The sequence below is a fragment of the Nelumbo nucifera genome, chromosome 1 (genome assembly GCF_055504915.1).
Source record: "Nelumbo nucifera cultivar China Antique chromosome 1, China Antique-T2T, whole genome shotgun sequence".
Classification (NCBI taxonomy): Eukaryota; Viridiplantae; Streptophyta; class Magnoliopsida; order Proteales; family Nelumbonaceae; genus Nelumbo; species Nelumbo nucifera.
Window position 1 is genome coordinate 209430581 of NC_142649.1, and position 25911 is coordinate 209456491.

The window sequence follows — 25911 nt, forward strand, 5'->3', positions numbered from 1 at the left end:
ATAAATTTATATTGGATTGGGTTAGCCAGTGGGCCAATATCTGGTCCATTGATAGAAGATAATAATATAGATATCAATGGACCAGGTTTGCATTAGAATTAATCTAAATTAAAACAATTTTGAAGAGATTGGACGGTCCAGACATTGAATTGGACTAGTCCAATATTCATTAGATTAGATTGGACCTGGTTCATTTGTAATGGACTCACATTGGACTAGATCAGATTGGACCAAATACAGTCCAATTGACACCCCTACCAATAAGGTTGTGTTTGGTTTGAAAGAAAAGGTAGGGAAAGATTACTTGATCCTTTTTGGAATCAAGAAAATCCAGATTTGTTTCTTAGGCCAACCAAGTGATTGTTTTAGAACTTCCTTGAGAAATTTTCAAAATTTTTGCTCATTCTCTCTGACTTCTTTGGACAACTAAAGTAGCCCAGAAAGATAGACCCAATTATTCAAAATAGTGAAACAATTTTGCTTGAACTCTTGTCACCCAAATTCCAAATATGCATCAGGATTTGCTTCTTCTCTTTTCTTCTCTTCACTGCAATTGCCATTACTGATCTTGTCATGAACAATATTCTTTTAGGGTCTACAACTACTGAATGCAGCATTTTGCCAATACTTCCATGTAATATATAGTGACCTCAAGCTAAAGATCAATTTTGTGCTTTGATTAGTGTAACTCTATGAACCGTATTTGTTGTTTAAAGGAGTGTATGTATTTATCCCTCTTCCTGTGTTTGTAACTGATGAATTACTTTTTCTCAATATGTTGTTTCAAAATTACAAGTTAATTAGCCAATCTACTAAGAAGAATGTATAGCGTTTGTTTTATTGATTTTAAGCTTGATTTTGACATGTAGCTTTGATGATTTGAACACTGAAAAGTTGCGCAAAGCAGCCCTGATGAATTATTCCGATGCAACAATGTTTTGCTTCTTGAACACTGAAAAGTTGCGCAAATCAGCCTTGATGAATTATTCCGATGCAACAATGTTTTGCTTCAATCCAAAGAGCATCAATTGGGACAACTACTTTGTGACGATTCATCTCCCTGGCCTTGTAAAATATGTTTTCAAGTGATTTTTGGGGCATTGAAGATTTCATGGAGCCTTACGGACGGATTTTAAATGCCTTGTACTTTTTTATATGTCAATTGGATATTGTATTTAAACATTGTTTTGGATATTATAATAATTAATAATTTAATTAAAAGTTTTTGATTTTTATTTGTGTTTTTATTTAAATTGATTTTTATGTATTATCCATCATGAGATTTGTATTAAATAGGTACCAAAAAAAATGTTGAAATCAAATTGATATAAATAGTAAAAAATAAAAATTAAAACAAAGGCATAAAAAGACTTAAGGAGGCGGTCAAGCCAGCAGTGGTTTAGGGGGCGGACGCATAACCGCTGCCTTAGCTCTGAGGCAGCGGTGTAAAGGGCTAAGCCGGCGGTCATACGACCGTCGCCTTTGACCCTTTTTCTTGTAGTGATACTAGTGGGGACCCGTGCGATTGGCTATATTTGGTTAATTTGTTTTCTATACAAAAAAAATGTTAGGGGTATTTTTGGAATAAAAAATCATGGGCCTAATGGAAAAACAAACACTCCTTAATGAAATGTTGATTAAGTAAATAAATTGTAAAATATATGGGATGTTTTAATAAAATGAAAACTATAAGGTAGGTTTAAGTAAATATATAAAACTATAAGGTGTGTTCTAGTAAATGACCATAGTATACAATTGTTTTATATTTTCAACTTTTTAAATAATTAATAATTATTCATATTTTATATACTACTTTTAATAATTTTTTATAATACAAAAATAACAATAATTAATTTCAGTTAGGTTTATTCATCAAACTGATGAAATCGACCAACCCGATCAGCTTGACCCGAGTTGGTCAGTTTTCTAGTATTTTAGGTCAGCTTTGGTTCAAAATTTTCCTAATTCGATCAAGTTGGATCAATTTCACTTTGGCCATTTGTAAGCCAACCAAAATTGAATGACTTAACCATGGATATATATTAATATTTTATATTTTAAATAAATTTTTTAATATGGAAATGTGGGAAATTTCCCATATTTCTTAGTCTAAAATGTTTTATATCATAAATCTAAATTTTAAATTTATTTTTTAATAATTAAATTATAATTTTTAAAATTAAATTTAATTTTCAAGTTTAAATCTTTTGGACCGACTAACAAAAAAAAAATCGATCCAATACAACTTGAGTGGCTCAGTTTTTACAAAAGATAAGTCGGTTTCAAATGACCAACTCCCCAACCTGACCAAATCAATTTGGTTGGCCTAATAGCCTATGACTGAACCAAACCAACTCATGAACACTCATAATTTCCACTAAATTAATAGTCTCATCTCTAATAAATAATAATAGTTTAATGTCCAATAATTATTGAAAATTTATAGCAAAAATACACAATTATTGAAAATATATTGATAATGAAAAAATACAATAATTATAAAAATACAATAAGTACTAAAACTATATTAGCTTAGTCAATAAATAGTATAACCTCAAATAATAGTTTAATGTTTAATAAATATTAATCAATAAGTTATTACAGAAATACAATAAATACAATAAGTACAATAAATTAAATTTAAAAATTTCACTAATAGTAGTTTAATCTCCAATAATTATTTAAAGTTTTCTATTAAATAAAAAAATAAAATAAATGTATACATAATCATTGAAAATACATTTATGACAAAAACAATAAATAATTATTGAAATACAATAATATTAATTTTAGTATATATAATTATATAATAAATACAGATTAAGAGTTTAAATTATTATTAATTTCAATATTATGTTATAATTATTTTTCTACTTTTTAAATTTTAGAACATTAGTTATTTATGGAATTTAATTAACAATAAAATCATTATTTATACTATTATTATATAATTTCATTATTAATTTTGTAATATATTAAATTATTATTAATTTCAATATTATGTTATAATTAATTTTATGCTTTATAGAAATTTTTAAAATTTATTACATAATTTCGTTATTTTAATTGTTTAAAATCTAGTTATGAGAATAATCTAGTTATTTAAATATTTAAATAATCTATAAAATATTTAAATTTTTTTGTTATTTGAATTTTATTTCTTTATATCTATTACATATTATTAAAATTTTGAAAAACATTTAAATTGATGATCCAAAAAATCATAATTTAAATTTTTAGTACATAATTTCATGATATATTTTGTAAAATATAAAATATTTATTAGATAATTTCGTTATTTTAAGTACTTAAAATATAGCTATGATAAATGTTTAGTTATTTAAATATTTAAATAATTTATAAAATATTTATATTTTTGTTATTTGAATTTTATTTATTTAAAGCTATTACATATTATTAAATATTTGAAAAGCATTAAAATTGGTAATCCAGAAAACATAATTTAAATTGTTAGTACATAACTTCGTGATATATTTTGTAAAAATATAAAATTATTTTTTGTGTTTTTAATAAATATTTTAAAGTTATTATATAATTTTGTTAGAATATTTAAATAGTTCTTAAATTTTTTAATCCAAACTTTCTTTAGATAGATATAGATAAAAATTAGGGGTGAGGATAAATAGGAATTATAGATAAATTTGGAGAGAAACTTTCTACTAAATTAGAGATAATTGTGGAGATAAATAGGAATTAGAGATAATTTAGAAGATAAATAGGAATTAGAGATAATTCTAAAGAAAGTGGGGAAGGTAGTTTAGGATAAATCCTGCTTTGTTTCTTAGGCCAACCAAGTGATTGTTTTAGAACTTCCTTGAGAAATTTTCAAAAATTTTGCTCATTCTCTCTGACTTCTTTGGACAACTAAAGTAGCCCAGAAAGACAGACCCAATTATTCAAAATAGTGAAACAATTTTGCTTGAACTTTTGTCACCCAAATTCCAAATATGCATCAGGATTTGCTTCTTCTCTTTTCTTCTCTTCACTACAATTGCCATTACTGATCTTGTCATGAACAATATTCTTTTAGGGTCTACAACTACTGAATGCAGCATTTTGCCAATACTTCCATGTAATATATAGTGACCTCAAGCTAAAGATCAATTTTGTGCTTTGATTAGTGTAACTCTATGAACCGTATTTGTTCTTTAAAGGAGTGTTGGCCGAGGTGCCCGAGGTGACCTGGCTTGCTGAGGTGGAGGAAAGTGTTGTGTCAATGTCTAGTCAGCAGGCCACTTCCACGTGTCTGTATATGAGTAGGTCAGGCCAAATCACCCCTCATCACCACATAAAGACAAACCTCCTTATGTAATTGACTTATAATTGCCTCTATGGTATTTGCAAATTACAAAACTATCACATATAACATAGATCTTCTAATTTGTAATTGCCTTTATGGTATTTGAAAATTAAGACTTGACACATATAAGACAAATTTTCCAATTTAATTGAACCTAAGGCATTCAAAAATTACAGGAATGTCATATATAATTATTTATGATTTTGCCATTCTATAAAATAAAATGCTATCCCTCTTCTCTCTCACCCAATTCTCTCTCTCTCCTCTTATTCTTTATCTCAATTTTTATTTATTTATTTATTTTTTATTATTATCTAAGCATTTATTTATTTTATTATTATTTACAATTTTGCCATCCTACAAAATAAAATTGATTTATTTAACAACAAAATTGATTTGTTTATATTAAATTAACTTCAAAACTGAAAATTTTATTTATTTATTTATTTTATTAAATTAAGTATATTATTATCCATATATTTCTACTTATTTTAAGTAAATCTTTTTTCCTAAAAACTTTTAATTAAAAAATTACCTTTTGCAAATTTAATTTTTTCCTATAGTCATTTTTTATTAAAATTATATTATAAAAAGCGAAGTACTAAGATGTCATTATTAGATATCAAGTATATTTAGAGATGTCAATTTAACCCTCCTCCATCGGGCCTCTAACTCACCCCACCCGCGATTGAGGCGGGTTTTGGGTAAAATCAAGGTGACCAGGGATAGAGGTAGGGATGATATTTATCCACGCCCGTCCTAATCCCGACCCTAAACCCATCTCAATTAAAAGTGTGTATGTATGTGTTTGTATAAAATATAACTTTTAATATATTATTATATTATATTATATAGTTTTAAATAAGTTTAAAAAAAAAGGTTAATAAAAAGAATTTGCAAGCAGAAATGACGGAGAAGGGGGCAGGGTAAATTTGGAGATCCCTGTTGCATATGGGAATAGGAATAGGGTTAGGATTTATAGTCCCATTGGGGTACAAGGTGGGGTATTTCAGTTCAGGGTTGGTATGGAAAACCATTATGGAAAACCATGCCCCACCCCACCCCACCCTCTTTCCTATATTTGGGCCTAATCAAGTCAAACCTCGTTATCCCAATTAATAATTGATTTGATTTGGGATCTATCTTATAAAACCAATTACTGATCTGTTTGAGACTGATCCATCCTATTAAGAACTAGACCCGACCCATTGACATCTCTAGGGAAATCCAGTTTTGCAAAAGTAATAAAAGGGAGTTTGGTTAGGAGAAATTGAACCAGCAATAAGTGGTGATTTAGTCCCTTCTCCCCAATCCTTCTTCTTGGTTGGGACCATAAATCTGTTGGTTTTTTTTCTTGGTGCTTCATGGGGCTACACAACATGGGTTTTCCATCATCCATCACCTTAACCCCTCCAACCCTGGTGGCAGTAGAATTTGATACCTGGTCTTTTCTACAATGAGTCACTACCAACCAACTTGGGATGTTTTATCCAGAGTGCAATTTGTCCCCTAGTTTTATGAAACAACTTGGGGATGTTTTATGAGGTGAACGTTTTTGTTTTCACTTGTTTCTTAAATTGCCATATCAGAAGAAAATATTAAGAATATGTTTTTGAATTGTATATTTGTTTTGAGAAGCAAAACCAAACAAAAAACCAAATGCCAGAGTACAGAAATTGTGAGTTTCATGAAAGATGATGAAATATGTTGCATGTTTTGAAACAAAAATATGTTTTTCAAACCAGAATCGCATTTACAACCAAAAACATGTTTTTCATGTTTTACATTTATTTTCAAACGTAAGATGGTTTTAATTTGTTTTTGAAATTAAAAAAAAAAGAAAAAAATCACATCCAAGAACACTCCCTTGGCCAACTACCAGTTTAATTTCAATGGCTTTGAATTTATGTCTACACATCACTAGCAAATAGGTGCTGTTCAACTCCAAAATTACCTAACTCATGAACCCAACCTGACCCTACCATATACCAACTACAATTACCACTTAGAACATTTTCGACATCCGATACAATCAAGGAATTACCAAAAGAATATTAATTAAGTGGCCAAATGAAGTACCCAAACAAGGAAACCAATAAGAAACTTGTCTACTGTTCCTTCAATAAAGGTGGTCCCTAGGATTTCAGCCTTACGTATTCCAATCGAATTGACCTTAATTACCACATCATCAATCGGTCAGACGCCAATATCCATTATCTTTCATCCTGCTTCAATTTTAGATTTCTCATTCCTAGTTCTTTTTTTTTTTTTTTTTTGTATTTCTTTTTGCTGCATCATTCCTAGCTGGTTGATAAAGAAAGAATAAGGATTTCCGGTTTCTATTTTCCTGAATAAACTGCTAAGTAATGTGCTCTGAAATATTCTCCAACCCCATATATGTATATATATAAAGAAAGAAAAGTCTTTACTTCAACAACTCTTCTTTGTATCTTCTCTCTTACTTCCCTCTCACGCTTCCCTCTGTGTCACGAAACTGCCTTTAAGTACTGCTCTCACCATTACAATAAGGAGCCCAAACCCAACAAAGTAACAGCCATGGCTTCAGAAGTTACAAACACAAAGCCGTTCCCCATTAAAACCGTGGTGGTTTTGGTTCAAGAAAACCGCTCCTTCGATCATATGTTGGGATGGATGAAGACCCTCAATCCCGAGATCGATGGTGTTTCATCCGGAGACGAATACTACAACCTTTTATCCACAACCGATCCAAACTCGAAACGAGTTTACTTCGGGAACCGATCGGAGTATGTAGACCCTGATCCGGGCCACTCATTTCAGGCCATTTACGAGCAGGTGTTTGGCGTTCCATGGGGACAGTCATCTCTGGGGGTGAAGATGAACGGGTTTGCTCAGAATGCAGAGAACACACAGGAAGGAATGTCAGATACTGTAATGAATGGGTTTAGGCCGGAAGCCGTGCCTGTTTATAAGGAGTTGGTTTCGGAATTTGCAGTATGCGACCACTGGTTCGCATCAATCCCTACTTCAACACAGCCAAACCGGATGTATGTGCACTCTGCGACTTCGCATGGTTTAATCAGCAACGACACGAAGAAGTTGATTGAAGGGTTGCCACAGAAGACCATCTTTGAGTCACTGGAGGAGGCTGGGTTCTCTTTCGGAATATACTATCAGGATCCTCCATCCACACTTTTCTACAGGTACGTTGATCGAGAAAGCCTCTCTGTGACTGTGAGTGAGCTTACCTTGTTAATTAATTTCCCTTCACTGTGGATTTTTGATTAATTGGCTCGACGTCGACGGGGGTCAACCCCACATCGGCGTTGTCATGTCTTGTGGGTAATGACTTATGAGCGGCCGGCCCCTCTCGGAAAGCAGCTAGCTCCTTATTGAATTTATGGCTTTTGCGTGCAAGAATTAATGGAGTCTAGTATTGAATTCCATCCCCACCTTAGCTTACAGTACTGAGATGAATTCCATCTACTTCAATCCAACCATTGAAATCTAGCTATATATATAGGGTCCCCAAATCAGAGTTGGGCAAACTCTGGAGTTTTCTTTAAGAATTAAACAAAGTTGGTAGCCGAAAAGAGATAAAGCGACGGTGCCGACAGCTGAGGCAGGCAATGCAACATTTTCCTTTCCTAACCAAAGACGACTAGACTAGAGGAGAGAGCAACTTTCTCAACTTCTTACAAGCTAAGAGATACTGATGAAACGATAAATTAATTGCACTTGTGAATTACCGATTTAATCACATTGATTTTGGTTCAAGCACTTTGATTAGGGTAAACCAATTCTAATTGAAGTATTTCCATCATATATATCAATTTGACAAGGCAAATGGGACTTTGATCTGGTTGCCCATTTGAGCAGTCCAATCGTTTAAAAGAGTGAAGATCTCTCTCTACACAGTTCAACTACCCTGATAGATGTGTAGAACAGGACAATGCTAAATAGAGTTAAACTGTCATCAGAATAGTGCTAGCGGGCATCGATCCTCTGCCCATATAACGCAACATTCATTGGCAAAGGTCAATGAATGAACAAAAGTATATGCATTCTCAGTTCCACTAGGTGAGAATATATCCTTTTTTTGTTTTCTAATCTCTATCGTACGTTCTTAATTTGCTTTAATTTCCTCTAGTTAATGGAATACGGAAATTAATTAGTTGGCTTCTTGGACTATTTTGGGTATTTAATTAGTTGGTGTATTGTTTTGTAATGTAAAATTTTAGATTTTTGATTGTTTGACAGGAATCTTAGAAAATTAAAATACATAAACAAATTTCATCAGTTCGACCTAGACTTCAAGAGACACTGCAAGGAGGGGAAGCTGCCGAACTATGTGGTGATTGAACAACGATTCTTTGATTCAAAATTGCGGCCAGCGAATGACGATCACCCCTCTCACGATGCCTCAGAGGGTCAGAAATTTGTGAAACAAGTGTACGAGACACTGAGAGCGAGCCCACAGTGGAATGAAATGATATTCATAATCATATATGATGAGCACGGTGGGTTCTATGATCATGTCCCAACTCCTACTGGAGTTCCCAGTCCAGATGGCATTGCAAGCTCTGAGCCATTTTACTTTAAGTTTGATCGTCTTGGCGTTCGGGTGCCTGCCATCTTCATTTCTCCATGGATTGAACGGGGAACAGGTGAGACGACAAAGCTACACTAAAATTAATTTGCTGGCTTAAACAATCTAAAGCTCTTGCCCCTTGCAATTGCAGTGCTGCATAGGCCTTCAGGACCATATTCTACATCGGAATTTGAACATTCCTCCATTCCGGCAACCGTGAAGAAGATTTTCAATCTGAAGGAGTTCCTTACAAAGCGAGATGCTTGGGCTGGCACTTTTGAGACCGTCTTGAACAGGGAGAGTCCAAGAACAGACTGCCCAGGTGATCTCTCTCTCTCTCTCTCTCTCTCTCTCTTGGGTGTACTCCAATCTCCATGGTTGTGGGTGATGGATAGAATATTGATTGAATAAGCATATATAGCTAATTAATGAGGCACATAAGTTGTCAGTCAAGTATAATCTAACATGTAATGAGGCAATTAAATTGCAGTTACTCTGGCAGTAGAGCCGAGGAAACTGCGAGCAGCTGAAGCAAATGAAGGGGCAAAGCTGAGTGAGTTTCAAGAGGAGTTGGTACAGTTGGCAGCTACGCTGAATGGAGACCATAGAAAGGACATTTATCCACACAAGTTAGTAGAGAACATGACGGTTAAAGATGCCAGCAAGTACTGCGAAGAAGCCTTCAAGAAATTCTTAGAGGGATGTGAGAATGTCAAGAAGGGAGCAGATGAATCTGAGATTGTTGTATTACCAACTGCAGCAGTGCAATCACCTCCTGAGGACTCAACTCCACCTTCTAAGTCCAAGTCCTCTACTCGGAAAATGTTTGCTTGTTTTGTTTGCAACAACTGATAAACAAATCCAATTAGCTGCTAAGCATTCCATTCTCTGTATAACTGTATGTCTGGGATTTATAGCTAGAATCAGTGTCCCTGTTACAGTTTAAACATGTAATCCTGATGAAAGTTCCATTTATGCATGACATTAAATTTGATTAAATACACATAAAAAGATACAGTGAGCAATTGTCTTAATTAATAAAATCCTTCGCCTGTATATTTGTGTGTAGATTTGTTCATTTTACTTGTACATTAGATTTCGTTTTCACTTTTATTTGAGTGCCATTGCCATATGTTAATGGGCCACTTTACTTAAGGTCTTAAGTTCATCTCAATAGTAAGTGGGCTTGACTAGGTAGAGCGTCGAGGCTTGAACTCGGTTGGGCCTGATTTGGGCAAAGAATGATTTGCTCTTAGGCTGAATGGGGCTTCAACGCAAGGATACTTTGCACCCTTTTGGCAATCTCCACAATCTTATCGTGACAAAACCGTAAAGCTGGAGAGGAAATCATCATCCATACCTTATCCTAATTATATGGATCGGTTACATCAATACTGTTTTACCAATTCTTTTTATTTATAACTAAGATATATCTAAAAATATTTTCGAAAATATTTTTGTCGGTAATCAATAAAAAGGAGGTAATCCAAAAATAGGAAAATCCTTTTGGGTTGACTTCTAGGCTGCACCTTTCAAGGGTTGTCATTTTTTAATTATTTTATGTCGAAAGTGTAAATTGAAAAAGCGGAATAAATATGTAAATAAATAAATAAAGATCGATGTTAATTTTAATAAATGCTTTTAATGTGTATTGATTTTAGGAAGTGGCGATATTTTATTTTTATTTTATAAGGCCAGTCAATCTTGACAACGTTAAGAATGGGCTGAGCTGCAAATGACATGCGTTTATCTGAATTTGAATATTGGATTTCAAACTAGATTGGGTTAAGGCGATTAATTGGATCCATTTGTGATTGCATCGAATATATATGGATCCATCATCCATCCCTATCCAGTGATCCGATTTAAATAACATGTTATGTCACATAAAAGGAATCATTTCAATCAGAAAAAATGCATGTAAAGAATTGATCATTGTCCTTTAAAATGGAAACATCAAATTAATTTGCCATTTCAGGTAAAGACAACAATTTATATTGATAGACCTAAAATGTTTCTAATTATGTCATGTGATAATTCATATTTCACATCAATTTATATTGATCAATTCCAAAGATATTATAACTATTACCAAACACAATGATCCTCAAATAACTTTGACCAATCAAAACCCCTCTCCACCTAAAAGGTACCGATTGGTTTAACACTTGGACAAGTCAGACCGGCAAATACCAAATAGTGGCCAAAACGATTTTTATTTGAACCATATATTACTTTATATTCATTTTGATATTTAATATCTTATAAAGTAATTTAGAATCATGTACTACTTCTTTAATTTTTTTCATATTTTTATTGAACTCGTCAAACAGCCGGCTGATTGGATCTATTCATTCAACTTATTGTGTTGAGAACTTTTCCTCGACTCTCTGGTTATCTCTTATTTTCTATTAAATTAAATAGTTTTTTAATTTTTCAAAAAATTGAAAACAGGATTTCTTGGTTTTGTTTGACATATTCCAACTGTTATGGGTTTTCATGGTTTAATTAACCGAATACTATTTTTTGAAACCAAACCGGTATTATCAGTTTTTGTAATTCTTAAAATCGAAATCAAACCAATGCCATCGATTAATTGATTTTGGTTCTTTGGTTAAAAAATCAAACTAATCCTTTGATTTTTTTTTTTTTAAATACTGAACTGATTGATTCGATTAACTGAATGTTCTGGTTTTTTATGAGAACCCCTACTATCAACTGTGATAATAATGGTTTGGGTTTTGATAGCCATTTTTCCAACCAAACCCAAGTAGACCTCATTCAAACCAGGTCGATTGGCCGACCATTCATTGCCAAATGTGTTTGATTAATTATTTATTCCTGCTTTTCAAAATCTCTGTACGTAACAATTTAGTGCAGCTCAAAATTGATAATTACCGGACTAAACCAGACCTGAGCCAACCCACCATTTCCCATCCATAAATTTAATTAAATATGATTCAAAGCATAGAAAATTAGAAACAAGCTAGATTTAGATATACATTGAAAAATTGCTTAAAATAAATAAAAAATGTATTTTATTAAAATAATACTAAAAGTAACAAGCATAAACCTTTCGCAATAAGCACATAAAAAATTACTTCTATTTGCAATAAGCACATAAAAAATTACTTTTACAAGCATTAAAAATTACAAATAAAGAGGTGAGATTTGAAGTAAGTAAAACATAATTTTAAGGCAGGGAAAATTAGATAAAAAACTTCATTCAATTAAAGATAATTTGCACATGGGTTCAAATAACCACATTAAATATATACAAATTTTCAAATAAATGACCAAATTAATAGTTTAAAGAATAGAAAAATAGAAAAAACAAAGGTTTAAAAACTTAAAATTTTTTAAGAATTCTAAGGGGGTGTTCTTTTTTTGGAATTTGATAGGGGAAGTTGGTCAATCCCATGTTATGTGGGGATCAGGCAAAGTTTATTTTCCTATGTATCACTTACTTAGGGAAATGATACCCATCTTCTAGGTGGGTAAATAACTTTTCCACCTAGGGGGAAAGTTGCTAACACTTGAATAGGACAAAAATGCCCTTTTAAGTAACTTACCGAGGAAATAAAAGAACATGGGTAAACAAACTTACCCGGGTATGTGTTTGCTAGGAAAAACTTACCCAGGTAATTGCATTTACCTAGATAAGTAACTTACCGAAAAGCAAACGGGGCCTAAGTAGCACCCTTAAATTTAACTTGCGAAAGTGTAGCATTCAAGTATAGAAAACATGACATCAAAATTTTTGACAAGAGAATTAGTGTTGGACTAACAATTTATAGTTGAATTTATAGGCCAATGAGTAGGACCCCAACTGATGAAGTAGGATTACCATGGTTACAGAAGAACAAAGCCAAAGCAGAGACTTAGGGCCTATTTGTTTCCTCTTAACTTTAAGACAAAAATGGTTGTTCATTTCCTCTTATCTCTTATTTCTTAAAGTGCAATCATACAAGTTTTTATTTTCCAATTATACCCCAAAAAAAGACAAACAAAAACTCTCATATATGGGGTCAAAATGGATATTTGATAATTTTCAGAGTTTAGAACAACATTCTCTAGTTTTTTGTTCAAATGGGGGAGAAGAGGAACAATCCATTACCTTAAAATAAAAAGTTAGGTTTCGTTAAATAATGCGCAAGGGCAGTTTCATAATTTTTGGAAAACTCAAGGGTATTTTCATAATTTTGGGACATTTCGGTTAAACCGGGGATTCTAGTTCAATGATGGGGATTTTTGGGCAAACAAAATGGAGGGTTGAGATGGGTTTGACCGTAGAGTGGGGTCATGCATGTGCAGGCCAATGAGATTGGCCGAAATGGAATCTTTTTAGATGAGTGGGTAAATTTGGGATTTTTGGCTAAAATTTGACAAGATGGGGTTTTCGGACATTCCGAGTTGATATGTGTGGTCAGATTGGCCCAACTAGGGCTGGATTTGGCAGATTTGGAAAGGGTCCGATTCAATTAATCTAGGGCTTCGAAACGAAATCTTTGTGTGTTCGAGGGGCAAACAGGGTCTATTTTGGATGAAATTTGATAGGGTAGGATTTTGGGTAGTTTAAGGTGATTGGTAAGGTTAAATTGATCCAACTGAGCCCAGATCGTGTGGATTTGTAATATGGTCAATCTAGGACCTTCAAATGGAACCTTAGTGCAATTAATGGGTAAACGAAGGTATTTTGGGCTAAGATTGCATAGGTGGGTATTTGGGGGTGTTCGGGATCTGATGATGAGGTCTGATTAGTCTTAGAGAGTCAAGATCGTAGGAATTTGTGTCAAGCGATGTTTCAAAATAAAATCTTGATTTGATAGAAGGGCAAGCGGGAGAATTTGGGGGTGAAATTTTATGAGTAGGTGTTATGGTATGTCTAGAGTCTAAAGGTGTGGTCTGATCGTTTCAAATGTGTCAAGATCAAGGTAATCTGGGTTCTGAGTGTTTAGGCTAACAAAGAGGTCGAAATGGAATATTTGTTTGATGAGGGGGTAAACAGGGGAATCTTGAGTTGAAATTTTACGAGTAAGTGTTTTGGGAGGTCCGAGGTCTGATGGTTGTGTCTGATCTAATGGTTGAGGTGTAAGTTGGGGTCAATCGGGGCTATCGGATAGGTATCAGATAGGTTTAATGGTAGGGCTTTGGGGCTGAAAGTTGGGATTTTTGGGGTTTTGGGTGTTTCGAATAGGTCAAATGGGTTTGATAGGGTGTTTGGGGCAAATTAAAGGTTTAGGCGGCGGACCAAGCAAAAATTCGGTGCTGACATATGCTGAGATATTGATTGGGATATGTTTCTTAGAACTCTCTCACCGAAGCTATTGTGAAAGCGAAGCCATCCCTACCAAGATTTGGGTACTGGGGAACGATGGCAAAGGCGAAGGAGGTAGAGAAAGAGAAAGCAATGCCGTAAATGAATTTGTTTAAGCGGAGAGGAGACAGGTAGAAGGTGTAACCCTTCAATTGACTTGTCTTATTGGTCAAGCGAAGAATTCCATCGTTCTAGATTTGGGCATTTCCATTCAAGCTTAAGTTGGTGCCAACTTTAGCGAACCCATCACCATAGAAGAATTCATCGAGTTGGAAGAAAATTGGGTTGCACAGGAGAAACGAAAGCCAAAGAAATCTAAGAGGGTTGGCCATTGGAATGATATTGGTGGTGATCGATGAGTGGGGGATGTGGTGGATTTTCTACTTGGAAGAGATGGAGAGGAGTAGGCAGCAAACAACATGTCTTACAACGGAAAGAATCATTTCCTTCTGTCGAAACATCAAAGCAAAAGAGGAAGTACAAGCAAGAGATTAATGAAACGGTTCAATGGACCCTTAGGTTTACGGGGTATCTGGTTTAACCAGATGGATAGAAATTAAAGGCAAACATCCGTTATGTTGAGGTTAATTCAAAAGACTCAACATGCATGCTTCCTATTAGAGGTTTCACGCATCCCATAAACCTAAGGGTCTACTGAATCCGGACTCCTAGGTTTATTGAGCGAAAGTTATAGTGAATTGAAGAGAAATATTGAAAAGTCATTGTAAGTTTTACAATTCCTCCCCCTTTTTTGTTATAACAAGCACACAATGATCTTATATATGTCTATTAATAGGAATTGGGTGCTCTCTGCATGTAGGAAATGAAATCTACTCGTGCAAGTAGATCCCATGTGAGAGCAACCCAAATCCGTAGTAAGGGTAGTATTTCCCTTTAATTACTGTCATTACTGATTATAAATAATTATTGTTATTATAAATAATAGTAATTATTGATTAATATAATAATTTAATAAATATATAATTAGTGATTATAATTAATAATTACTGTTATTATATATATTGTTAATAACTAGATATTTACTTTAATTTTACTTTAAATTAAAATTATAAATACTATTATTAAAAAATACTGTTAATAAATTTAGTAACCCAGTTTTAATAATATTATTACAATAATTTAATAAATATATAATTAGTAATTATAATTAATAATTACTGTTATTATAAATAATAAGTAAATATTTACTTTAAATTAAAAATATAAATACTGTTAATAAATTTAGTAATTATTGTTATATTAAAAATAATTAAAAATGTTATTAAAAGTATTGTTATTAATTATTTAATAAAATATTATAAATACTGACTATTACTGATAAATACTGTTAATTTAATTTAATTTTGGTAATTATTAACTTAATGAATAGTGTTAATAAATCCTATTCATAAATTTAATAATTACTGTTATAAAAAATAACTAAATAATATCATTTAAACCATCATAAATTTAATGATTTGACCGTTCGAATCGAACGGATGGCTCATTCTAACAACAAAAATTATAAGCAAAAAATTACGGAACTAGCCGCTGGTTTTTGGGTCGACGGTTTGAACAGACGGACCGTTCTGACAACAAAAATTATAGGCAAGAAATTGAGTGTGTGAGGTCCATTAAGTAGTACCATACGTGTTATGTCATTCGAGCGTGTGACTCATATGACTTAGAAACGGAACCGTTATGGCCATCAATTTTTGGGTCGATCATTTGACCGTTCGGTTTGAACGGACGACCCGTTTTTGATAACAAAAAAATACAAGCAAAAAATTACGGAACCGTTATAGCCATCGATTTTTGGGACGAACGACCCATTTTGACAATAAAAATTATAAGCAAAAAATTGAGTGTGTGAGGTCCATTAAGCAGTATCATACGTGTTATGTCATTCGAGTATGTGACTCATACGACCCGAAAATGGAACTGTCTGGCCACCAGTTTTCGAGTCGATGGTTCGAACAGATGGCCTGTTCTGTTCTGACAACAAAAATTAAAAAAAATAAAAAATGACTAAAAACCATTGAACAGGTCAACGGGTTGATGATTTGACCACTTGGGTAAGGGTAGAGCTAGGAATTTTTATTAAGGGGCCAAAACCTAAAAAACATAGATAGGGGGCCAAAAGTTAGGAAACATGAATAAAAGGGGCTAAAATACAAGTAAAACTTAAATAAATATAAAGAGAATTTGAAGGCATAGGGGGGGGGGGGGGAATGGCTCCCTTCCACCACCCCTTGGCTCCACCCCTGCACTCAGGTCAATGGGTCGTTGGCCACAGACTAGGATTGGGGTAAAACAGATCCGGTTTTTTGGATGGTTCCCAATTAAAAAAAAAATAGATGACCCGTTCTAACAACAAAAATTATAGATGACCCGTTCGAATGTTTGGTTCGAATGGATGGCTTGTTTTGACAACAAAAATAGAAAAAATAAAAAATGACCAAAAACCATTGAATAGGTTGACGGTTCGACCGCCTGGGTCAATGGGTCATTGATCGATTCAACAATTTTTGGCCAGGGACTGAGATTAGGATAAAACAGAACTAGTTGCCTGGATGGTTCCCAATTAAAAAAATAAAAAAACAGCCAAGAACCATTGAATGGGTCAACGAGTCGATGGTTCGACCATTCGGGTCAATGGGTCATTGAACGAATCAATGGTTTTTGGCCAGGGACCAGGATTGGGGTAAAACGGAACTAGTTTCCTAGACAGTTCTTGGGCCGAAATGTCCATCCGTCCGGGTTAACAACGGTTCGAAAACCATGGTTTTTATGCTTTTGGATTTTCACTATTGAAAGGTTTCTTTTAATGTTGGCTTTATTCGAGCGGGTGCGATACATTCATTTTTTTTTCATTTTTTGTTTTTGTTTTTTTTTTTTTTTTTTCTGTGTTTGGTCTTTTTCTTCAAAATCCTCCAAAACGGTGTAGGGTTTACCACCATTTTATTTCTTCCTTTTTGTTTTTTCTTTGGGTTTTCTTGTGCAATTTTTTTTTTAATTTTCTTACAAGACGATCTGCTTTGTCTCTTTCTTGGATTGTATGTATGTTTAGCTCCATCTAAAAGCGGAACTTTGGACTTGATTTCCTGGGTTTTTTTCCTTGGTTTTTCCAATTTGGTGGATTTACCACCATTTTTTTATGTGTTTAAGGTCACTTTAGATTTATCTTTCAAGGTTTTGGAATTCCTTACAATATCCACCCTTCCCATGACTACGACTACAAAGTTATTTCATCTAATTATTGACACCTAGGAAAAATGACCCAGAAACAAAACTGTTCTAGCCACTGGTTTCCAGGTTGACGGTTCGACTGTCCAGTTCGAATGGATGGCCCGTTTTGACAACAAAACTCAAAAAAAAGGCCAAAAACCATTGAATGGGTCGACGGGTTGAAGGTTAAACTGTTTGGGTCAATGAGTCGTTGGCTAAATCAACGATTTTTGGCCACAGACCAGGTTTGGCATAAAACAGAACCTATTGCTTGGACGGTTCCCAGGCCGAGCGGTCCTATAGTCTGGGACAATTGGGACTTCTTGGTGTGAAACAAAGGACAATTATGAAATAGAATTCAGAACTATCACTGTATGATTGTGTTCTTTTATATAAGATGCTTTGCTGAATCAATATTTAAAAAACAAGCACATGATGATCTCTTTTAAGTCTTTATATGAGTTTCGAGATTTGATTACTTATAATTGCAAGTTTCTTATTAAGAAACCATTGTCTTTTTTAATATAGCAAATATCAATGTTACAATTCCATTCTAGCCCCTCCGAAGCAGGCCCCTCCGCTAGTATCTTATATATATATATATATTAAAAGGATTGGGGTGCTCTCTCCGTGCAAGAAATGGAATCTACTCGTGCGAGTAGATTCCTACATGAGAGCAATCCATTTCCTATTAATTATATAATAGTTATCTAATTATATAAATATATAATAGTTATTATAAATATTGTTAATAACTAGATATCGAACCGTTTAAATGGTTTGATCATTTTTTATTTATTTTTATTTATTTTTTGTCAGAACAGGCCGACCGTTCATTTCGAATAGTTAGACTGTTCAACCCGATAATCGGAGCCCTGACCAGTTTGGTCTCTAGGTCGGTTTTAAAAACCATGATGTTATTTCATTCAAGTGTGTGACTCATACGACCTGAAAATGGAACCGTTCTGGCCATCGGTTTTTGGGTCAATGGTTCGACTGTCCAATTTGAATGGACGACCCTTTCTGACAACAAAAATTAAAAAATAAAAATAAAAAAATGGCCAAAAACCATTGAACGGGTCAACAGGTTAACAATTCGACCACTCGGGTCAATGGGTTGTTGACTGATTCAACGGTTTTTGGCTAGGGACTAGGATTGTGGTAAAACGGAACTAGTTGCTTGGATGGTTCCCAATTAAAAAAATAAAAAAACGGATGACCCGTTTTGACAACAAAAATTACATGCAAAAAATTGAGTGTGAGGTCCATTAAGTAGTACCATACATGTTATGTCATCTGAGCGTGTGACTCATACGACCTGAAAACGGAATCGTTCTGGCCACTGGTTTTTGGGTCGACGGTTCAACTATTTGGTTCGAATGGATGGCCCGTTCTAACAACAAAAATTAGAAAAATAAAAAAATGACCAAAAACCATTGAACGGGTCAATGGTTCGACATCCCGGGTCAATGGGTTGTTGACCGATTCAACGATTTTTGGCCAGGGACTGAGATTAGGATAAAACGGAACCGACTGCCTAGATGATTCCCAATTAAAAAGTTAAAAAACAGTCAAAAACCATTTTATGGGTCAATGGGTCAATGGTTCGATCGCTTGGGTCCTATTTCCTATTAATTATATAAATATTGTTAGATAATTAGATATATATAATTATCTAATTATATATATATAAATATTTATTATAAATATTGTTAATAACTAGATACCGAACCATTCAAACAATTTTGACCATTTTTTATTTTTTATTATTTTTAATTTTTTTGTTAGAATGGGTCGGCTATTCAGACTGTTCGACCCGGTAAACGAGCCCCTAATTGGTAAGGTCTTCGGGTCGGTTTTAAAAACCATGATGTTATGACATTTGAGAATGTGACTCATACGATCCAAAAATGGAACCGTTCTGGCCACTAGTTTTTGGGTTGACGGTTCGATCATCCGGTTCGAACAGACGACCTGTTCTGACAACAAAAATTAAAAAATAAACAAATGGCCAAAAACCATTGAACAAGTCAACGGGTTGACAGTTTGACCACTTGGGTCAATGGGTCGTTGATCGATTCAACGGTTTTTGGCCAGGGATCGGGATTGGGGTAAAATGGAACTGGTTGCTTGGACGGTTCCCAATTAAAAAAATAAAAAAAAACGGACAACTCGTTCTGACAAGAAAAATTACAGGCAAAAAATTGAGTGTGTGAGGTCCATTAAATAATACCATACGTGTTATGTCATTCGAGCGTGTGACTCATACGACCTGAAAACGGAATCATTCTGACCACCGATTTTCGGGTCGATGGTTTGACTGTTTTATTCGAATGGATGACCCGTTCTGACAACAAAAATTAAAAAAATAAAAAAACGACCAAAAACCATTAAACGGGTCAATGGTTCGACCGCCCGAGTTAATGAATCATTGACTGATTCAACGATTTTTTACTAGGGATCAAGATTAGAATAAAACAGAACCGTTGCTTGAATAATTTTCAATTAAAAAAATAAAAAAACAGCCAAAAACCATTACTACTCGAATCAATGCATCATTGAGTGATTTAACAATTTTTTTGGCCAAGAACCGGATCAACTGATCAACGGGTCGACGGTTCCATTCCAGGCGCTGCTTGTCAACGGGCCAATGGGTCGACGGTTCATTGCAGCCCCTGCGAATCCGCTAGTTATAAGTAAAAAACAAGGCAATGAGTCATTCATGATTTTTCACTGTTTGGACTGTGAAAAATCGCCACCAAATTGTAGGTTATCAGTAGTTTAAAGGACTCACCTTCCATCTCAACCTTACTTTACTTTTGCAGTTTGCAGCGATCTGTTCTGTGTTCCTATCTGTATCTGTGTGTGTTTTTTGTAACGAAACCGCTTGGGAGGATTGTTACTACCGTCACAACAAACCCAAATCCATGCCATCGGAGAGCAGCAATAGCAAGCCATGTCCCATAAAAACAGTGGTGGTTTTAGTGCAAGAGAACCGCTCCTTCGATCACATGTTGGGATGGATGAAGTCCCTCAATCCTGAAATAGATGGCGTTACAGGACAAGAATACAACTTGTTGTCCACAACCGATCCCAACTCAACGCGTGTTTACTTCGGTGATCGGTCGGAGTTCGTTGACCCCGACCCTGGTCACTCATTTGATGCAATATACGAGCAAGTGTTCGGCGTCCCATGGGGGCAGTCATCTTCTGGTGATGTTAAGGTTGCGACGATGAATGGGTTTGTTCAGCAGGCAGAGAGCGTACAGAAGGGGCTGTCGGAGGTAGTGATGAATGGGTTCAGACCAGAAGTGGTGCCGGTTTTCAAGGAGTTGGTGATGGAGTTTGCTGTGTGCGACCGGTGGTTTGCGTCGATTCCGACTCTAACACAGCCCAATAGGTTGTTTATTCACTCTGCAACATCGCATGGTATAGTCAACAATGAAACCAAGAAACTGATCCATGGGTTTCCACAGAAGACCATTTTCGATTCGCTTGATGAGGCCGGATTCTCTTTCGGGATATATTACCAGTATCCTCCTTCCACGCTTTTCTACAGGTGAGGGTCAGCTGCCCCTCTCTCTCTTTCTCTCTCTCTCACACACACACAGACACAAGTTTCCAATCATTTTTAGGATTTTGGTTAAACGGGAGTCTTCTTCAAGAATGAAGACGAAGAAACGCGAGTATGTAATAAACTAATAATTATTATAAAGCCTAATTTTTTTTTTTGTTATTGATTGATGTCCAGATTAATAGGCGACCCTCCAAACATGATTACATTAGATTTGGGATTTTAAGAACTGGAATGAGAACAAGTCGAAATCTCAGAGCAGAGACAGAGTATTCACCAGAGACAGGAGAGATAAACAGCCCGTCGGCGTCGAGGGTTATGACTTTTCATGGGGCCGGCGTTAAGAAGGGGTATTGGGTTGGAGTTGGGCATATATATCCCTCTGGATAGTTTAGTGGGCCATGTTCATGTAGGCTAGAGCCAGCTGGGTTGAGATGATTTTATCCTTGTGATTTTTTTTTGTCCTTTTGATTTCAAACATTACAAAAGTCCGAAGATTTTTTTAGACTTAAGATTCCTTCCCCTACCACATACTGGTAGTAAAAGTAGAAGCAAAATCCTAATCTAAATCTAAATCAGAGAATTATGAATTATTGTAACTAGTTGGAGGAGTGGAAGCACAGTTGACAGCTGTAAAGCTGTAATGCAAAGTCATTCATTGATATTTGGGAAAGTGAAAAATCAATTATATTGAGCTGGGCAATGACCAAAAACTCCACGTGTGATGGATGTGCCACCGACAAAGGATCAATATGGGTATCACATGGTCCTTGGTCCTATTAGTTGTTACCTTACCCAGTTACCCAGTGGTCTTTTATTTTTATAACCGATTGGATGAAAGATGAGTGGACCCCGGTCCGGTCATCGTCATTGGTCGTCGCTTCAAGGTTTACATGAATTAATTGATTAATTTAACTAATAAGTAATAACCTCCACAAGGACACTTGTAGTGCGTTTGTTCGGATTGCCTAGGCAGTCGGACCAAATGTAATTTTGCATCCGCTTTTTATATTTTAATTCTCTCTTTGTTTGCTTGTTTGAGTTTGACATGACATCTGCGCACCTTCGGGAGCAATTTATGGTGGAACAAGGCATTCTTGTGCATTTTTTCCTTTGTCGGTAAAATTTGCATCTTAATAAATCAATGCAAAAATTGTACCCAGATAAAGTGGAGACTCCGTAATTTTACTTCCTTCCAAAATGAAATATTGAAGTTACTTTGAAGTAATTTTATCCTTGTAAATAGAATTTACAATTTAGGCAATATATATATATATATGGTGCAGCCTCTTTTGACCGCCGACCACCTACTGAGAGTCCGAGTCTAGAAGATTAGCCACCAAGTCTGAGATTAGTCATTTTCAACAAAGGCAGGTCTACGTAAACCCCTAATTGAATTCAAAAGAAAAATCATAAGATATGACAGCTATCCTCATTATTCCAGCTGCCCAATTAAGAACTAAAGTCCAACAATGTAAATGAAATGCAAAAGATTAATGCATTTGAATCAGTTTCAGGTTGTCCGATTCTTAAAAATGTTGAGTTGGGGTCAAATTTACCTCAAATACCTATTCTAATACCTTTTGTAATTTGTTAATAGTGTTTCAATGGCTTAATTTAAAATGTAATCTCTACAATGCAACTACAACTGTTGAGTATACTTAATGGAAGGTAATTGATTAATAGAGTTGAAGGATTCTTCAATTGTTGGAGCATGCAGGAACCTGAGAAAATTGAAGTATGTGAAGAATTTCCATCAGTATGATCTAGAATTCAAGAGGCATTGCGAGGAGGGGAAGTTGCCAAATTACGTGGTGATTGAACAAAGATATTTTGGAACAAAATTGATTCCGGGCAATGACGATCATCCTTCACACGATATTGCTGAAGGACAAAAGCTTGTGAAGCAGGTATACGAGGCACTGAGAGCCAGTCCTCAGTGGAATGAGATATTGTTCTTGATTACATACGATGAGCATGGTGGTTTCTATGACCATGTCCCAACTCCTACTGGGGTCCCAAGTCCAGATGACATTGTCAGTGATGATTCCTTTAAGTTTCAATTTGACCGCCTTGGTGTTCGGGTGCCCACCATCTTGATTTCTCCATGGATTGAACCAGCAACAGGTAATTAATTAATACAAGTGAATGTGTATAATCAGAATATATTATAATTTGAATTTGCTACAATTAATTATATTGCAGTGCTGCACCGGCCGGCAGGACCATATCCAACGTCCGAGTTCGAGCATTCTTCCATTCCGGCAACAGTGAAGAAGATATTCAATCTCAAAGAGTTTCTAACAAAGCGTGATGCTTGGGCTGGCACTTTTGACGTTGTGTTGAACAGGGAGACCCCAAGAACAGACTGCCCAGGTATGATGAGGTCGTCTCTAGCTAATATTATCTCTCTCCCTCCCTAGAGATGGATTTGGTTACATTGTGTAATTAATGGTGAGTGACGACATTGCAGTTACACTGCCGGAGCCAGTAAAACTGCGAGCAGCTGGCGATGCAAATGAGGAGGCAACGCTAAGTGATTTTCAAGAGCAGTTAGTACAGATGGCAGCGACGCTGAAAGGGGACCATGGAAACGACGATATTTCTTCACACAACCTAATAGAGGGCATGAAGGTTGCAGGGGCTGTCAATTACATTGAAGATGCCTTCAAGAAATTCCTGGATGGATGTGAGGATGCCAAGAAGAAGGGCTCCGATGAGTCCGAGATTGTTGTATTGACCACCACCACTCCAACTACAGAAGAAGAACCCCCACCTTCTAAGTCTAAGTCCTTCATTCACAAAATGTGTGCTTGTTTGGCCTGTAAATAGCTCTAAAATATAGTTCAACAATGTTTGCTTTTTGTATGAAAAATATGTATTTCTGCAGATTGAAACTGCTTTTGTCAGTTTGTGTGGAGGGAGAGAGAGAGAGATTTATTTGTCAAATTGATAGTTTTTGTCATATAAAGTTTAATTTGAGTGCACAAAAGTTACAATTTACTACTTGACTTGAAAAGAAATTAATAATTCCAAAATTCAACCAACTTGCTTCGATCGGATCTGATAAAGCTACAGACAAAAGAAGAAAAAAAAATCTGCTACAACAAGAACAAGATGGGCAAGACGGGCTATGAAGCCCAATTAGAAAAGAGTGATGACATGGAGTATCCCAGACACCTGGGGGCCCAACACATCCTCATCGTTGGTGATGGAATACTCATGGAGGCCCTTACGGATTTAGTGATAGTAACATAGCCCGTTCAAACAATAAAAAATTATGAAATTGTTCTGGCCACCGATTTTCGGGTCAACGGTTTGACTATTCGATTCGAATGGATGGCCCGTTTTGACAACAAAAATTATAGAGAAAAAATTGAGTATGTGAGGACCATTAAGTAGTATCATATGTGTTATGTCATTTGAGTGTGTGACTCATACAACCTGAAAACGGAATCATTTTGGGCCACTGGTTTTTGGGTCGACGGTTCGACTATCCGGTTTGAAAGGACGGACAATCCATTCTGACAAAAAAAATTCAAAAAATAGAAAATGGCCAAAAACCATTGAACGGGTTGACGGTTCGACTGCTTGGGTCAATGTGTCATTGATTGATTCAACAATTTTTGGCCAAGGATCAGGATTGGGGTAAAATGGAACTGGTTGCTTGGACGGTTCCCAATTAAAAAAATAAAAAAGTGGCGGTTCGACGGATGGCCCATTCTGACAACAAAAATTATAGGCAAAAAATTGAGTGTGTGAAGTCCATTAAGCAATATCATACGTGTTATGTCATTCGAACATGTGAGTCAGACGACCCAAAAACGGAACTGTTATGGCCACTGGTTTTCGGGTTGATGGTTCAACCATCTAGTTTGAACGGATGGCCCGTTTTGACAACAAAAATTAAAAAATAAAAAAGTGGCTAGAAACCATTGAACGGGTTAATGGATCGACGGTTCGATCGCTTAGGTCAATGGGTCATTGACTGATTCAATGGTTTTTGGCCAGGGACTGGGATTGGGATAAAATGGAACCGGTTGCCTGGACGGTTCCCAATTAAGAAAATAAGAAATGGTAAAAAACCATTGAACGGGTTAACGGGTCGACAATTCGACCGCCCAAGTCAATGGGTCATTGATCAATTCAACGGTTTTTTGCGAGGGACTTGGATGGTTCCCAGGCCGAAATGTTTGTCCGTCTGTCAACGACGGTTCGAAAACCATGGTCTTTTGTGCTTTTGGATTGTCACTATTCAAAGGTTTTCTCTATTGTTGGTTTTATTCGAGCATGTGCAGTATGTTCATTTTTTGCTTTTGTTTTGTTTTGTTTTGTTTTGTTTTGTTTTTGTGTTTGGTCTTCTTCTTCAAGATCCTCCAAAACAGTTTAGGGTTTGCCACCATTTTATTTCTTCCCTTTTGTTTTTTCTTTGGGTTTTCTTGTGCAATGCTTTTTTTTTTTAATTTTCTTACAAGATGATTTGCTTTGTCTCTTTCTTTGATTATATGTATGTTTATCTTTATTTCAAAGCGGAACTTTGAACTCAAATTTCTGATTTTTTCTTTGGGTTTTCTAGTTTGGTGGATTTATCGCCATTTTTTTTCTGTGTTTAAGGTCACTTTGGATTTATCTTTTAAGGTTTTGGAATCCCTTGCAATGTCCACCATTCCCATGACTATGACTACAAAGTTATTTTGTCTAATTATTGACATCTAGAAAAAATGACCCAGAAATGGAACCGTTCTAGCCACCGGTTTCTAGGTTGACGGTTCAACCATCCGGTTTGAACGGATAGCCTGTTCTGACAATAAAAATTAAAAAATAAAAAATGGCCAAAAACCGTTGAACGGGTCGATCGCCCAGGTTAACGGGTCGTTGATTGATTCAACGATTTTTTGCCA

At 35.2% G+C, this 25911-nt stretch overlaps 2 protein-coding genes across 2 annotated transcripts; both read left to right on the forward strand.

The window, feature by feature from the left end:
• The first annotated feature begins 6787 nt into the window (after positions 1-6787).
• LOC104585628 (non-specific phospholipase C3-like) lies at positions 6788-9947 on the forward strand. Its single transcript, XM_010242572.2, has 4 exons — positions 6788-7503; positions 8561-8967; positions 9043-9213; positions 9382-9947. The coding sequence occupies exons 1-4, from the start codon at positions 6878-6880 to the stop codon at positions 9741-9743; spliced, it is 1566 nt and encodes a 521-aa protein (XP_010240874.1). The 5' UTR covers positions 6788-6877; the 3' UTR covers positions 9744-9947.
• A 10213-nt stretch (positions 9948-20160) lies between these two features.
• Positions 20161-24002, forward strand: LOC104585629 (non-specific phospholipase C3-like). The gene is made up of 4 exons (XM_010242574.3): positions 20161-20995; positions 22731-23137; positions 23216-23386; positions 23484-24002. The coding sequence occupies exons 1-4, from the start codon at positions 20364-20366 to the stop codon at positions 23840-23842; spliced, it is 1569 nt and encodes a 522-aa protein (XP_010240876.1). The 5' UTR covers positions 20161-20363; the 3' UTR covers positions 23843-24002.
• The last annotated feature ends 1909 nt before the right edge of the window (positions 24003-25911 follow it).